Raw genomic sequence first — 13690 nt, forward strand, 5'->3', positions numbered from 1 at the left:
GGAACAGCAGGCATCTCCGCCTTGGAGCGCCACTGCAGTGCGGGCAGCACATCCAGTCACAGGCCTGACCCAAGAGTTCTGTGGTCAGGCGGCTCTGTCCCTGGCAGCGGGGCGCGTGGCGAGACACGTCAGTTGGGGTCTATTTGGGGAAGAGGCTGTCAGCATTTCATCAGAGCTCATCACCAAATCATCATGGTTCTGTCCCAGCATCCAGCTTTTCTGCCCCTTTCCTCTCATTTTGGAGTCAGCCCCAAGGTCCTGGTTCTCGCTTGCTGGCTGAGTCCTGAAGCTTTTATAAGGTTCCTGCTATGTACAGCTCCTGAACTCTGGACTGAGGACACCCAGTGAACAGAGCTACTGGCCTCTCGCTGGGTGGGATGGATGAGAACCAAGACAAGACAGGAGCTCCGGGGGGGCTGTGGTGTTGCTGGAGAGCCCAGGAGACCTGTGAGGGCTGCACAGCCGAGGACGTGTCCCCCTGAGCATAGTCCTGCAGGGGCGGGGCAAGGCGGGTTGGGGAGCAGAAGCTCAGGGGAAGGTGAGAGGCACGAGCCCAGTAGGAAAGGGGTGGTTCTCCAAGGAAGGGCTGGAGGGTCCTGCAGGGGCTTCCAGGCCAAGGGAAGGATTTAGAATTTTTCTTTTTTTAAGCGAGAGCACGAGGAAGCTGCTGAAGGGCTTTGTGACAGGGTCCTGGCAGCTCGTCGGGGGTGAAGGGTGGAGTAGCATCCCGGTGTGGCATGACCAGCACTGAGTGGCAGGAGACAGTCACCTCCCTCTTTTTGAGGTTATACTTTCATGAATGCAGCCTTGGTCCTCAGACAAGGCAGGAGCTCCTCTTAGCCTTGCCCTCTGGGCCTAATAGGAGGCATCTCCCACCCAGAGGGACACTGGGCCTTGGGAAGGAGCTTGCATTCTGCAGCTGTGGACATAAGACAAAGCCGTGTGGTTTTTCTCTGTGGCTGGGGCTGGCTAGGCTGGGTCTGGAGTCCAGCTCCTGGTGGCTTCCTTGAGTGGGGCAGTGAGTCATGGTGGGGGCAGCGGGGGCATACGGGGACGTAGGGGCAGGAGAGCTACAAAGGGAACGGCCTCGGGGAGCTGGCAGCCCCTCAGGAAGGCCACGGACTGGCTTTCAAGAGGAGCTCTCTGTGGAGCTTTGCACAAACGCTTTTGGGAGGAATGCAGAACAGAACAAGACGAAGGCCCCGCCCTCCTCCCCCGGGGCTGCGTGGATCTCCCAGCGCGTTTGGAGATGAAGGATCCGAGACAGGCGAGCGCTTTGGTGCGCCGAGACCTCCGCTCAGAATCCTGGAACGACTGAGGCTGTCCTCTGGATGGTTCCTACCCGAAGCCCAAGGCTGGGTGGTCCCGGGGTACGGCCTGCAGGGAGAGTCCCCGGCCATGGTCCACCTCAAAAACGCCAGTAGGGGTTGGCTTGGCCACCTCCTCTGGCAGGGCTGCCTTTGGGAAGCTCTGAAGTCAAGAAGCCTTAGCTCCCGCTCTGTCTAACCCCCACTTCCCAGATGGGGAACGGAGGCCAGAGCTGGCAGCTCAGCCGTGCACCCGCTTGTTCCTGCATCCTTGGTCCATACCTGAGCCCATGGCCTGTGGTCCTCAATCCGTGCTGGTCTGTCCCTGAGCATCTTGAGAGGTTGGGGCTGTGTGGACTGGAGGCGGAGGTGACACTGTGAGGAAAATTGGCAGAGGAGAGGCATCTCTGGAGGAGGCATTTGTGCGCCGTGTGGTGGGGTCAGAATTTGACATACTCAGAAAGTTAAAAAACATAACCCTCATACAAACACCCACGGAGCTCGGGCCATGGGTCTGTCAACTCACGAACGAGGGAACCACACACCTTGTCAGCAGAGAGGGGAGGTCGGGCAGGGTGCTGGACACAGCGGGCCGTGCCTCACAAGGTGACCACAGTGGGACGTTTGGGGCTGTGTCCTCTATCAGGACAGAAATCATTTGCACCTGAACAACTTTCTCCAGGGGAGGAGTCAGCTGGAGGGGGTGTGGGGAGGAGGAGGCTGCCCTGGGAGGTGCTCCAGCCATACTAGGAATGCATGAAGTGTGTGTGCTTGTGTGTGTGTGCGCGTGCATGTGTGCCCGTGTGTGTTGTCTTATTTCCAAGTTTTGGCTCCTTTTTCTTTTTTTTTTTTTTTTTTTTTTTTTTGAGACAGAGTCTCGCTCTGTCGCCCGGGCTGGAGTGCAGTGGCGCAATCTCGGCTCACTGCAAGCTCCGCCTCCCGGGTTCACGCCATTCTCCTGCCTCAGCCTCCGAGTAGCTGGGACTACAGGTGCCCGCCACCGCGCCCGGCTAATTTTTTGTATTTTTTAGTAGAGACGGGGTTTCACCGTGGTCTCGATCTCCTGACCTCGTGATCCACCCGCCTCGGCCTCCCAAAGTGCTGGGATTACAAGCGTGAGCCACCGCGCCCGGCCCCTTTTTCTTAACAGTAGTAAATGTGGTTAGAATTAAGGCCTGTAAACTTTTGCCTCCTTAACTGACTTCCTCCAATAGGCTTGGAGTCACTGTCATTTTCTCTCCATTTTTCGGGGAAACGTCGGACTGTGCCCCCTGGGGACTCTGGCCCATGCTGCCTGGCATGTGGCACGTGCTCAGAAGTCCTGTGGTGTGGGTGGAGGGTGAAGGCATCTGTGTGAGTGACCTGGCTTGGCTGTAACAATTACCACAAACATGGTGGCTTGAAACAACAGAGATGTCTGCGTTCTGGAGGCCAGACTCCTGGTCTCACTGAGCCAAAGCCCAGGTGTGCCTGGGTCATGCTTCCTGCAGAGGCTCAGGGAGGTCCTTCCTACGTCCTGCGGCTGCTGGGGGCCCCGGGTGTTCCTGGCTGTGGCTGCTTTGTTCTCTGTCCCCGTCTCCACATGGCCTCCCCGCGTCTCTGTGTCCTTTTCTGAAGCCACTCTCATTGGAGTTAGGGCCACCTCCCTTCAGCATGGCCTCATCTCAGTCCTTACCCTGATTACATCTGCATCATGACCAAATAAGGTCACAGTGTGAGGCTTTGGTGGGCCCACTGCAGCCAAGTTCTGGTCCGAGGCCCTCTCCATCGCCAGCTGCCCGTGGTCAATGGGGCTGGGGGTGTGCAGGTGTTGGCATTTGCTCTGCACCTGGGTCAGGTGAGAGAGGACGCGGGCCCCTTGAGAGTCCTTCTGGACTCAACGGAGAGAGAGTGTCCCTCTGCAGAGGCCTCACCCTGGGGCCCTGAGGGCCAGGGTTGGGAGCCACGTGCATTCGCTTTGGAATCTGGCCCTGTTCCCCTTTGCTGGGCGACCTCAGAAGTCACGTCACCTCTCTGAGCCTCAGGGCCCCTGTCCTGAAGGTGGTGTTTCTGTGAGGATGCAGTGAGCCCAGGCGTGAAGCACATCCCACGGCCAGGGCCCTTTCAGGCTCTTCATGGAGGTCTGTCTGTCTTTACCCAGAAGTAGTTCTCCTGTTTGCTGCAAGTGTCTGCCATTCCCCCGACCCCCAACCCCCTGCATCCTTTTACCAAATGGATAGAAGGACCTGTGTCCAGGCTTGTGGCTGTGGCCACTCACAGCGGTGTATGAGTGCCTGGTGCAGGCGGGCTCCAGGCTGGGTGCTGGGGTATGGGGAGGAGTGAGACCCATTGCAGGAGCTCAGAGCTGGTGGGCAGGGGTCACTCAGGGCAGTCTCCTCTTTGGGCTCCCACTGACCTTGGACAGGCCTCTACCTGCTGCCCTTTGACCTATCTCCTTGCTTTTCCCTCTGGCCCTGCTGGGGCAGGGGTTGAGGTGAAGAAAGGGCAATGATAGGGAAGAGTTTTGACGGATGAGTAGAAGTTTGCCAGGTGGAGAAGGCTGCCAGCTCAGCTGTGCTGTGGCTGACGTGGGTGTTCCCAGCAGGGCATGGGGTGAGGAGAGTAAGGCTGGGATCTGCACCCCGGCCCCTCGTCTGCCTAAACCTGGGACCTAGGTGACCTGGTGTGGAATTGAAAGGCGGGGCTCACAAAGCTGGTTTGGCCACACTAAAGCTGCTGGCACCCGGCATGTTATCCGCTGGGCTTCAGCTGGGTGCTTTTTCCACCTACATGAAGACTTCCCTCGACGGGAAGGGACTGGGGCCGTCACTGGGCCCAGCTCACCTGAAATGCTCGAAGCCGAGTCCGCAGTGGCGCGGGGCCTGGTGGGAAGTCAGGCAGTGTGGTGTCACATGATCCCTCGGGCCCGAGCGTGGCCCCGGCTCCAGCAGCAGCAGACATGGCTCCATGCGGGGAGGACCCCTCACTGGGGGCTCTGGCTTTCCTTCTCCCCAGCCCAGACTCGTCCTCCCGCCTCCAGGCAGTCTTGGGAAGCTCTGAAAGTCTTGAGGTTCACCACCTGCCCTGGCTTCCCCACCTAGAGTCCTCAGGCCAGGTCAGGGGCACTTTTCAAAGGGGCCACAGGGGTGGGCTGGGGGCCTTAGGGTTTGGGGTGCCCCTGGACCTCCTGCCGAGCTTCTGGTCTGGTGTCATCATCAGATGGGAGGCACAGCCAGGAGGCAGAGCAGTGCAGCCCCAGGACAGCCCCCAGGACCTGGGCTTTGGGGTCGGTGACTGCTGGTGTGATTCCCTTCTCAGCTACGGGCCTCTCTGAGCCTCAATGTCCCCATGGGTAGAATGGTGACAGTCGTGGTCCCAGAGCTTCCAGCCCAGGTCCCGGCACCAAGTGGTGTCCAGGGTGTGTGGTGTGTCTTCTGCGCATGGCTCTGACCGTTCTCTTCGGGTGGAGAAAAGACCGATCCGGAGCGGGGCAGGTGCAGGCGGCCGCCGGGAGTCAGTGTCTTTTCTGCTCACTTTGAGGCTGTCCAGTGCTCTCGTAAATGTCCTTCTGTTCCTTCTCCCCAATCCTACTCTACCGGGGGCTTCTGAAGCTTTTGTTCATTTTTTTTTTTTTTTTTTTAAAGGGGAAAAACTCTTTTTCTCAATTGCTTCCAGAGATGATAGGTTTTCACCAACTTTTACATGAAAATGATCAGTGTAATAACAGACTCATTTAGGTGGAAACCAGGGGTCAGGTTCCCATTTAAAGTGGCTCCCGGTCAACATGCGGCCCCAGCACCAGGCAGGAGGCAGGCCCTTTGCAGTGATGGTGATGCCTCCATGCAGACCTCCCAGGTCTGTGGACACGGGACCCACCCGTGGGGACACACCCGTGCAAGCCCCACATGTGGGCCCTGTGGGACCGGCCATGGGTGCTTTGCTTGACTGTGGCTGGGCCGGGTGAGCTTCGAGCAGATTCAGGTCCTTTATCAGAGTCGTGGACTGTCAGCCTCGCATGCCAGAGGTGTCCCTGCAGGCTTATGAGGGAGGATTCTCGGGCGGCCTGAGGAGGTACCAGTCACCGGACCCCACGCGCGGCGCTGGGAGGGTGTCGGGGCCTCTGTCGCCCCTGGCCACGGTGAGGACAGCCTCATGAGCATTTGTGGGAGTGGGAAGTGTGTCAGGATGCCCGTCCCTGTGCCTGAGCCAGCTCCAAAGGGACATGCTCCCTGGGCAGGAAATGTGTTCCCAGCCACTGTTCCGTTCTTCCGAGCCCAGAACTCCAGAGGTGGGAAGAAAGTGGGCATCGTGTGGTCCAAAACCCCACAGGTGTGGGGAGCGGGGCCTGTCTAGGGACCCCTGTGGCAGAGCCACTTGGATGGAAACCTGTCCCTGCATCAAGACCCCACGATCGGGATGCTTCTCCCTGAGGGCCGCCCTCCACAGAAGCCGGGCTGCAGGTCCAGCTGCCCGCCCCGAGCCCCAGGCCGGGTGCCCTGTGGCAAAGCAGCTCTCATGATGGAAAGAAAAATGGCCCAGAGGCCATGGTGACCTGGTCCCGAGAGCCTGCCCTGGGCTTCCCAGGCCAGGGAAGCCTCCAGACACTAACACGCAGCCCTGCCAGAGAGCACATCACCAGGACGCTGGGTCCGGCCCAGCCTTGCAGGCCAGACTGTCAGCTCCTAGCAAGTTCGTGGAGGCCTCAGTCTCCCTCCCTGAAGAGTGGGGCTAATCACCCCCATCTTTACAAATGGGCAAATAAGTCATAAGGCTTGTCGGCAAAGCACTTGGCAGCAGCTGCCTCAGCGAGTGGTGGCTCTTGTCATCCTTGTTGTCACCAATATCGTCACCTGGCGTGGTTCTTCTTCTGCCCTGTCAGTGGGGTGACAGGGTTTTAAAGATGAAGTTTCAGGCTGGTGTCCTGAGACCCTGAGGCTCCAGAGGCCAGGAACCCTGGGTTCCAGTTTGTGGAGATGTGGGCCCAGTGCAGGGCGAGGGAGAAGGTGCTGTGGCTGAAGAGACCAGCACAAGGCACTGAAGTGGGAGTCAGAATGGCTGGGAGGGAGCGATGCTGGGGCCAGGAGGAGGCGGTCGGCAGGACACGAGGGCCGGCCTCCTGGGCGTCCTCCCGAGACCCTGCTGGTCCTCCCAGGTCCGGGGGCCACCTGGCTGCCTGCATCCCTGGTGAAGAGGGGGCTGTCACTGCTTGTGGAATCCAGGCACCATGTAGAAGCAACAAGGGTGACCCTTAGGGGTTCCCCACCTGGCACAGCACGAGGATGAGCCCTGAGCCAGCGCAGGCCTCGGTGCTCAGGGCCTGGGGGCAAGATTCTGAGCCCTCCTGGGGTCTTCCTTCCTGGTAGGGGGGGGATGTCAGGGGCTTGTCTTTCCTCCAGTGTTGGCCCTTTTTGGGGGTGGGATGGGGGGTTGAGAGCTCCACCCTGCATCCCAGCCGGGACCTGATCTAGAACCACCTGGGACTCAGGAAGAGCACGGGCACCTCCTCCCCCAGCACACCGGCAGCCCTCCTGCGGCCTGGTAGCTTCGGGAAGGGGAGAGCAGCCTCCTGGCCGTGGAATGTGTCCACGCGCAGGGAGCTGTCAGAGGAGGGCCTGTTGGTTGCGCACCTACAGCCTGCTGGGAAAAATGGACGGGCTCACTGCAGCCCTGAGCTGCTCATTAAACGTGTGTGTGTGTGTGTGTGTGTGTGTGTGTGTGTGTATGTGTGCAGGCTCCTGATCTACGGGGAGTACTGCAGCCACATGGAGCACGCCCAGAACACGCTGAACCAGCTGCTGGCCAGCCGGGAGGACTTCAGGCAGAAAGTTGAGGTAAGTCCTGCCGGGCGTTGGCCCTGGCCCTGGCTCCACAGTTGCAGCTTGCAGGCCAGAGCTTGTTAGGTACCAGCCTCTCTCTTGCCCATTTGTTGGGAAGGTGGTGATGGGAGTGGTGACGTAATGGTTTTTTGTAGATTTTTCTTTTTCGCATTGTGTTGGGTTGGGGAGTGGGTTGGGTGGAGGTCACCATCCCAGGCCAGGACACAGCGAGACTCCTCATGGAGAAAGGGCCTTGGGACTGAATCTAACACAGCTGGGGGCTCTGGCTTACCCCTGATCCTGGCCTCTGCTGACTCCAGGGAGCCCCAGGTGCCATTTGCTGGGAACTGTGGGACCACCCACCCCTCATCCATCCTCACCCCAGGCCCAGGGCGAGTCTCTATCAACATCTAGTGTTTCTCACATGAGCCCCTCCCGGTCCCTCCTGTTCCCAGCTGGAGTTTCCAGGCTCCATCTGGTCAGTACAACCCGGTTTCTGCGTGGAGCCTGGTGTAGAGCCCCCTGGTTCTAGCAGTGGTAGAGGCAGCGTGGCCCCCCAGTGGAGATGAACGATGCCCCCCAAGTCCAGTCAATGAATGGGGAAACGCCCTGGTTCCTGGGAGTGGCCCCACAGCTCAGTGCAAGTTGGTGCCCCACCTTGCTTTTCCCAGAGGCCAGACCAGAGAGGGGTCGGTCAATGGGGGATGGCCTGCTGCCCTTCTCCAAAGGACCTGGCCTGGCGGAAGAGTCAAAGCCACATCCAGGCAGGCCCAGCAGGCACCCCAAGAGGGTTCCTGTAGCATCACACGGGTCTCACTGCGTCCCAATGTGGCCAGTGCAGACAGGCAGGGTGGGAGCCATGTGTGTTGTGAACCCGCCCCTCTGCACACACCTGATGCGTGGACTGGTTCTGGGAGCCTGGCTAGAGAAGGGCCAAACGTCTGGACCTGAGTTCTGGGCTTAGGTCTGCCCTCTCTGCGGGTGGGGGTACAGGTGGGTGGGTTCAGGCTTTCCTCCAGGAGGGCTCTCCCATTGCCCTGTCGCCCTCCCAGGAGTGCACGCTGAAGGTCCAGGATGGAAAATTTAAGCTGCAAGACCTGCTGGTGGTCCCCATGCAGAGGGTGCTCAAATACCACCTGCTCTTGAAGGTGAGGCCCTGGGCCCCGGGGGGCCCGTGGGGTCATCACTGCTGGAGTCAGATGAGGGCTGGCAGCTTCCGGGGGTGTGGGATGCAGCCCACAGACAGAGTAAGTTGAATATAAACAAGTCAGTTCGTGCTTAGCTCATAATCACTGCTCAGTGCATGTGATGGACGATTATCACAGTAAATATACACAGGAAAATGATGAGTCAAATCACTAAAGAGGTCAGAAAACTGAAAGAGACAGAAAAGCGTCCTCACACCTGGAATAAGAAAGCTACTGTGGTTGATCTCTGAGCTTCCTGGTGGCCACGACAGAAATGGAAGTGGAAGGGTTTCAGGAAAGACAGACCTGGGAGGGAAGGCGGTAGTTTCTGCCTGGCACCTTGTGAGGCCCTTTTCCCGTGAACTGCTGGCACAGCGCCTTGCTGCCTTCATGTCCCTTCTCACGGTCACTCCCTTCCTTTATCCACAAGGTTTGGGAGCACCCCTGCCAAGAAGTGGGGTGTCCCCTGTGGAGGAGTCACTCTCTGTCCTTTGGTATCAGGCAGCCAAACCCAGCCTGGCTGGCAGGTGGGGGTGGCTTTCTTCTGAGGACTTTGTTCTGTGCACACCCCCTGCCCCAGGTAGGGACCAGGGCAGCGGCCAGGACCCCCCGAGTGGTAACACATGACACTCTTCTCACCCTTCCAGGAGCTTCTGAGCCATTCTGCGGAACGGCCTGAGAGGCAGCAGCTCAAAGAAGCACTGGAAGCTATGCAGGTAGGTGGAGGCAGGGGAGAAGCTGTCATACGGCTTAGCACACCATGCCCGCGTTCTTGGACTGGAATTGGGCTCATCAACAAGCTGCGATTGTGACTGTAGACATTTTCCTGGGACAGCAGGAGTTGGGGCGGGGCAGGGCAGCGCAGGGCAGTGGGTGAGACCCACAAGAGGTAGAGGTGACGGGTGGAGGGCACTGCAGGTCAGGTGCCCCCTCAGGTGTCCCCAGTCCTAACCACCTGTCCAACAAGACCTCCCTTGAGCCTCCCCTCCCCCTGCTCTCCCCCCAGGCACTGGCCTCTATTCTGGGCTTTCTGGCCCAGTGCTTCTCACTCCCAGCCCTGAGGCTTCTGCTTGCAAAATGCCACCTCCAGTGCCATCTCTCTGCTGCCTACTTGGGAAGCTCCTTCGCTCCTGGCTGTTTCGAGGAACCCCCCCGCCCCGCCCCGCCCCACCCCGCCCAGCCATCCATGCCTCCCTTTCTCCCCTTGTCGGGGTGAGCCTAGCTCATGCCACTCCCTTGCTCAGAAACCTTCCATGGCTCCCTCTGCCCATGAAGCAGGCATGGGCTCCTCACTCTGGCACTCCAGGCCTTCTGCAGGATACTTGCCCCCGATGTTGCAGCTGTGTTTACCACAGCTCCAGGCAGATTTGATCCCTCCCAGGCTCCTGCACGTGCCCTGCGCTTCCCCGGGTCTGGGTGTTGGCTCAGGTGCACCCTCCTCCTCGTCCCCTGGCTCCGTCCTGCTCATCCTGCCTTCGCCATGGACAGGACGTTTTCCAGGGAGGATCAGCCCCCACTGGGTTCCGTCCTCAGGGAACTGGCTTCCTCGTGGGTGGCACTCTTACTCCCGGACACACTTGTTCATACCAGCTCCCTCCCAGCCAGGCCTGTGTCAGCCATGGTCACGGCCAGGCACGGCAACCAGCATGTGGTAGGTCCCCTCCAGCTGCATCTGGGTGGAGAGATGATGACTCCCCCAACATCTCCCTCGTCGGGAGCACAGGACACCTCTGCCAACCCCCCTCAGGGCTGCAGTCCTGCCCTCTGACACCTGGCCCCTGCCCTGTGGGCAGCCCCGTAGGCTCTGGGCCCCCTTTTTCTTTCCCAGGTACCTCATTTAAGGAGCTCCTTCTGGGTGGGGGAGGGGCTGTAATCTGTCTCCGTCTATAGCTGCTGTTGGGCCGGGACGGGAGTGGGGCCAGTGCTTGGCCGCCGGTGCTGAGAGGTTCTCTGAGCAGGGCTTGTGCTCTGGGAGAAATTTACTCCAAATCCTGTGGGCACTCGTGTGTGGGCACGAGAGATGGTCCCAGAGACCTTCAGATTCTGTGCCGCTCAGCTCCACTGGGCAGCGAGCACCCTGGGGAGTGCTCCAGGAAAGCCTCCTGCCATGACGGGCTGACAGAACTTTCTCGGTGTCAGCTCTGCGGCCCCCAAGCCGCCCCTCTCCAACACCTGCTCTGGCCTGTCTGCTGTGAGCCACGGTGTGTGAGCCAGCGCGGATGTGTCCTTGGGGGCTCTGAGACAGTGACAGCAGGTGCAGTGGGCCATGCACCCGGGCCCTGAGTGTGGTCTTGCGTTTCATACTCTCAGCACTCAGTATCTGGCTGGTGGGTGGCTCTGAGCCCCTTGACGGGACAGTTTCCCAGGAGTGTAGCTCACGGTGCTGTACCAAGTGCTCCACGACTTGCGGGTGTGCATCTGCCTTTCTGAGAGCCACCGAACCTCATCATGAGAATTCAGGGCTGGGGGGATTTTAGAAGTCTTTTGATCCATTCCCAATTTATATAGGAAGTCATTTGTGCAGCCACTATGGGAGTCGTTACTGTACCTGGGCTTGATTTCCCCTAGGGACTGAGAGCTCACTCCTTGTAAGGCAGTGTCTTTGAGAGTCAGCCTCCATGCCTCTGTGGGCCTGAGGTTTGTCTCCAAGGGAATTGCGGTTTTAGGTCCAAGTTCCATGAGCTGACTGCAGTCCTGCCTCTATATCAAAGTACAGACATTTCCTTCACCTGCTCATTCATTCAGGCAACTTCCATCTGTTCCTATTTCATGCCAGGCATTGGGCCAGGTGCACGCAGGGGCCACAGTAGTCACAGTTGTAATGTTTCTGCCTTTGGGAGGAGGGTGGTCCTGAGCTCTAGACTTGCTATTGGGGTCCTTGTCTCTGGGAATTTATTCCTTATTTTAAAGGCAAGTGGACAAGAAAACAGAACACCTCTTTCAGACAAGCGTGCTGCAGCCTCCCCAAAAAGTTCCCTCCTGCAGGGTGGGTGGGGAGCCAATGATGAGGTCTTCTAGGAACAAGGAAGGGTGGGAGGGATGGGAACCTGCTGACGACCTGGCTCTGGCTCTGGCTGGTCACTTGCATGTTGGGGAATTCCACCCGCTGCTCTGGGTGGGCAGGGCCAGGACCGCCCACGTGGCCAGCTCCCTTGGATTCCGCTGTGGGCCAGGTCTGGACACTGCGTTTTCTGGACTGAAGTGGGCACTGCTCCCTGGTGGCCAGCACGAGGATTGCAGCACGGCAGAGAGGCGCCGGAGTGGGGATGGCCAGACCCATGGAGAGAGGGACTTCCTGACCCCTCATTCTGTCCAGGCTCCAAGGGGAGGCCGTGGCTTGGAGAGGCTGGGGAGGGGGAAGCTTCCTAAGAATGGGGACATAGGTCAGCCCAAGCCTAGGTGGCTCTTATGTGGCCTGATGTGGCTCTGACACACAGGGCTGCTTCCCTCTATTAGGATGTTTAAGAGGGACCACGTGATGGGGCAGAAAGAAGCAGCACTAGCCAGGAGTTTGGGACTCTTGGCATCGTCACCAACGAGGCGTGGCTCTCAGTCAGTGTGCTCCTTTCCCTGCCTCAGTTTCCTCATCTGTCATGCGGAGGTGATGCTTTTCAGCCCTCCTGTCTCGAGGGCGGCCTCCCCGGCAGGATGGAGGAAGGAAGTCCAGAAACGCCCAGTGCTTGGATGCTGGGTGGTGGGGGGGAGGCGTCCTTGGGGGGCTGAGCTCCTGCATGCATGTGCGTGTATGCACACACACGCTCACACACACACCCTGCACAGCACAGCTCGCTCACACACACAATCACACAGACACACCCCACCCAGCACAACCTGCTCACACACACACACAATCACACACACTCCACCCAGCACAACCCACTCACACACACATGCTCTCACACACTCACACATACACACCACAGCACAGTCTGCTCACACACACACACACACACATGCTCACACACGCACCCCACCCAGCACAGCTCACTCATACACACACACACACACACACACACCCCACCCAGCACAGCTCGCTCACACACCCCACACCCCACCCAGTACAGCCCACTTACACACACAGTCACACACATCCCTCCCAGCACAACCTGCTCACACACACAATCACACACACCCCACCCAGTACAGCCCGCTCGCACACACATGCTCTCACACACACACACATGCACACCACAGCATAGCCCGCTCACACACTCACACACACGCACCCCACCCAGCACAGGTCACTCACCCATACACACAATCACACACACACCCCATCCAGCACAGCTCACTCACACACAGTCACACACACCCCTCACCCAGCACAGCCCGCTCACACATACACACCCCCTGCCCAGTACGGTCCGCTTACACACACAGTCACACACACCCCACGCAGCACAGCTTGTTTGCACACACGTGCACGCACAGAATTACTCACACACACACCCCCCACCCAGCACAGCCCGCTCACCCCTGCCTCTTGTTTTCAAGGACTTGGCGATGTACATCAATGAAGTTAAACGGGACAAGGAAACCTTGAGGAAAATCAGCGAATTTCAGAGTTCTATAGAAAATTTGGTGAGTGGGACTAACTCTTCAGGCTAGGGAAGGTCGATGAGGACAGTACCTATAAAGTCACGTTCACAGCCCCAGTATCGAGTGAACTCTGTGGGCAGCCACACCATGGCTGACTGTTGAGAGGGTGGTGCCCGGCAGCTTCTGAGTTTGATCTCAAACCCCCAGCATCCACGCTTCCTTGCTCACCACAGCCAACCCAAGTGCCCTATGCACTGAAGACTGCCTGTGCTCAGGGGGTAGGAGAAGGGGGAGGGGAGGGGACAGGGGAGGGACTGTATTCATTGCCCAGCCCCCCTTCTCCCTCTAGCATAGACAGAAGACCCCTTCAAGTCCAAGAGGAGAACCGTGTCTCCCAGGGTCAGGAGACGCCCCCTGGTTCGTGGCCCCCTGGCCCACCTTGACTCTCCCCTCCAGGGGCAATGGACAGGGTTTGGGCCCAGGCTCGGTGGGGCCGGCAGTCGCCTCTGCTCCTCAGACCCCATCAGGCAGTGCTGCCACCTCCCGGGACTCTCCCCAGAGCCTGGCCCTGCAGAGGCCAGGCTTGGGCTGCCGAGTCAGTCAGCTTGTCCTGCCTGGGGAGAGGGGATGCACCACCCCAGGAAGCAAACTCCCTGGTCTGTGCTGACCGGAGCCGACTTCCCGAGGATCTGCTGGTTCTAACCCAGGCTTCTCCACCTCAGCACTGCTGACATTTGGGGCCGGGTCATTCTTGGTTGTGGGACCTGCCCTGTGCGTTACGGGATGTGGAGCAGTGTACCTGGCTGCCACCCACCAGACACCAGTACACCCCCAGCCCCTCAAGTAATGCCAACCAGATATG

General features: G+C 59.1%; 1 protein-coding gene across 3 annotated transcripts in view; it reads left to right on the plus strand.

Moving 5' to 3' along the window:
* VAV2 (vav guanine nucleotide exchange factor 2) overlaps window positions 1-13690 on the plus strand; it is a 223811-nt gene that overhangs the window by 180312 nt on the left and 29809 nt on the right. For all 3 annotated transcript variants that reach the window (XM_055270455.2, XM_055270456.2, XM_055270457.2), the window contains 4 exons: window positions 7018-7117; window positions 8155-8250; window positions 8937-9005; window positions 12784-12870. In XM_055270455.2, the coding sequence (XP_055126430.1) occupies window positions 7018-7117; window positions 8155-8250; window positions 8937-9005; window positions 12784-12870 (352 nt within the window). The remainder of the gene's footprint in view (window positions 1-7017; window positions 7118-8154; window positions 8251-8936; window positions 9006-12783; window positions 12871-13690) is intronic.

This window comes from Symphalangus syndactylus, chromosome 3, assembly GCF_028878055.3.
Source record: "Symphalangus syndactylus isolate Jambi chromosome 3, NHGRI_mSymSyn1-v2.1_pri, whole genome shotgun sequence".
In the NCBI taxonomy this organism is placed as follows: Eukaryota; Metazoa; Chordata; class Mammalia; order Primates; family Hylobatidae; genus Symphalangus; species Symphalangus syndactylus.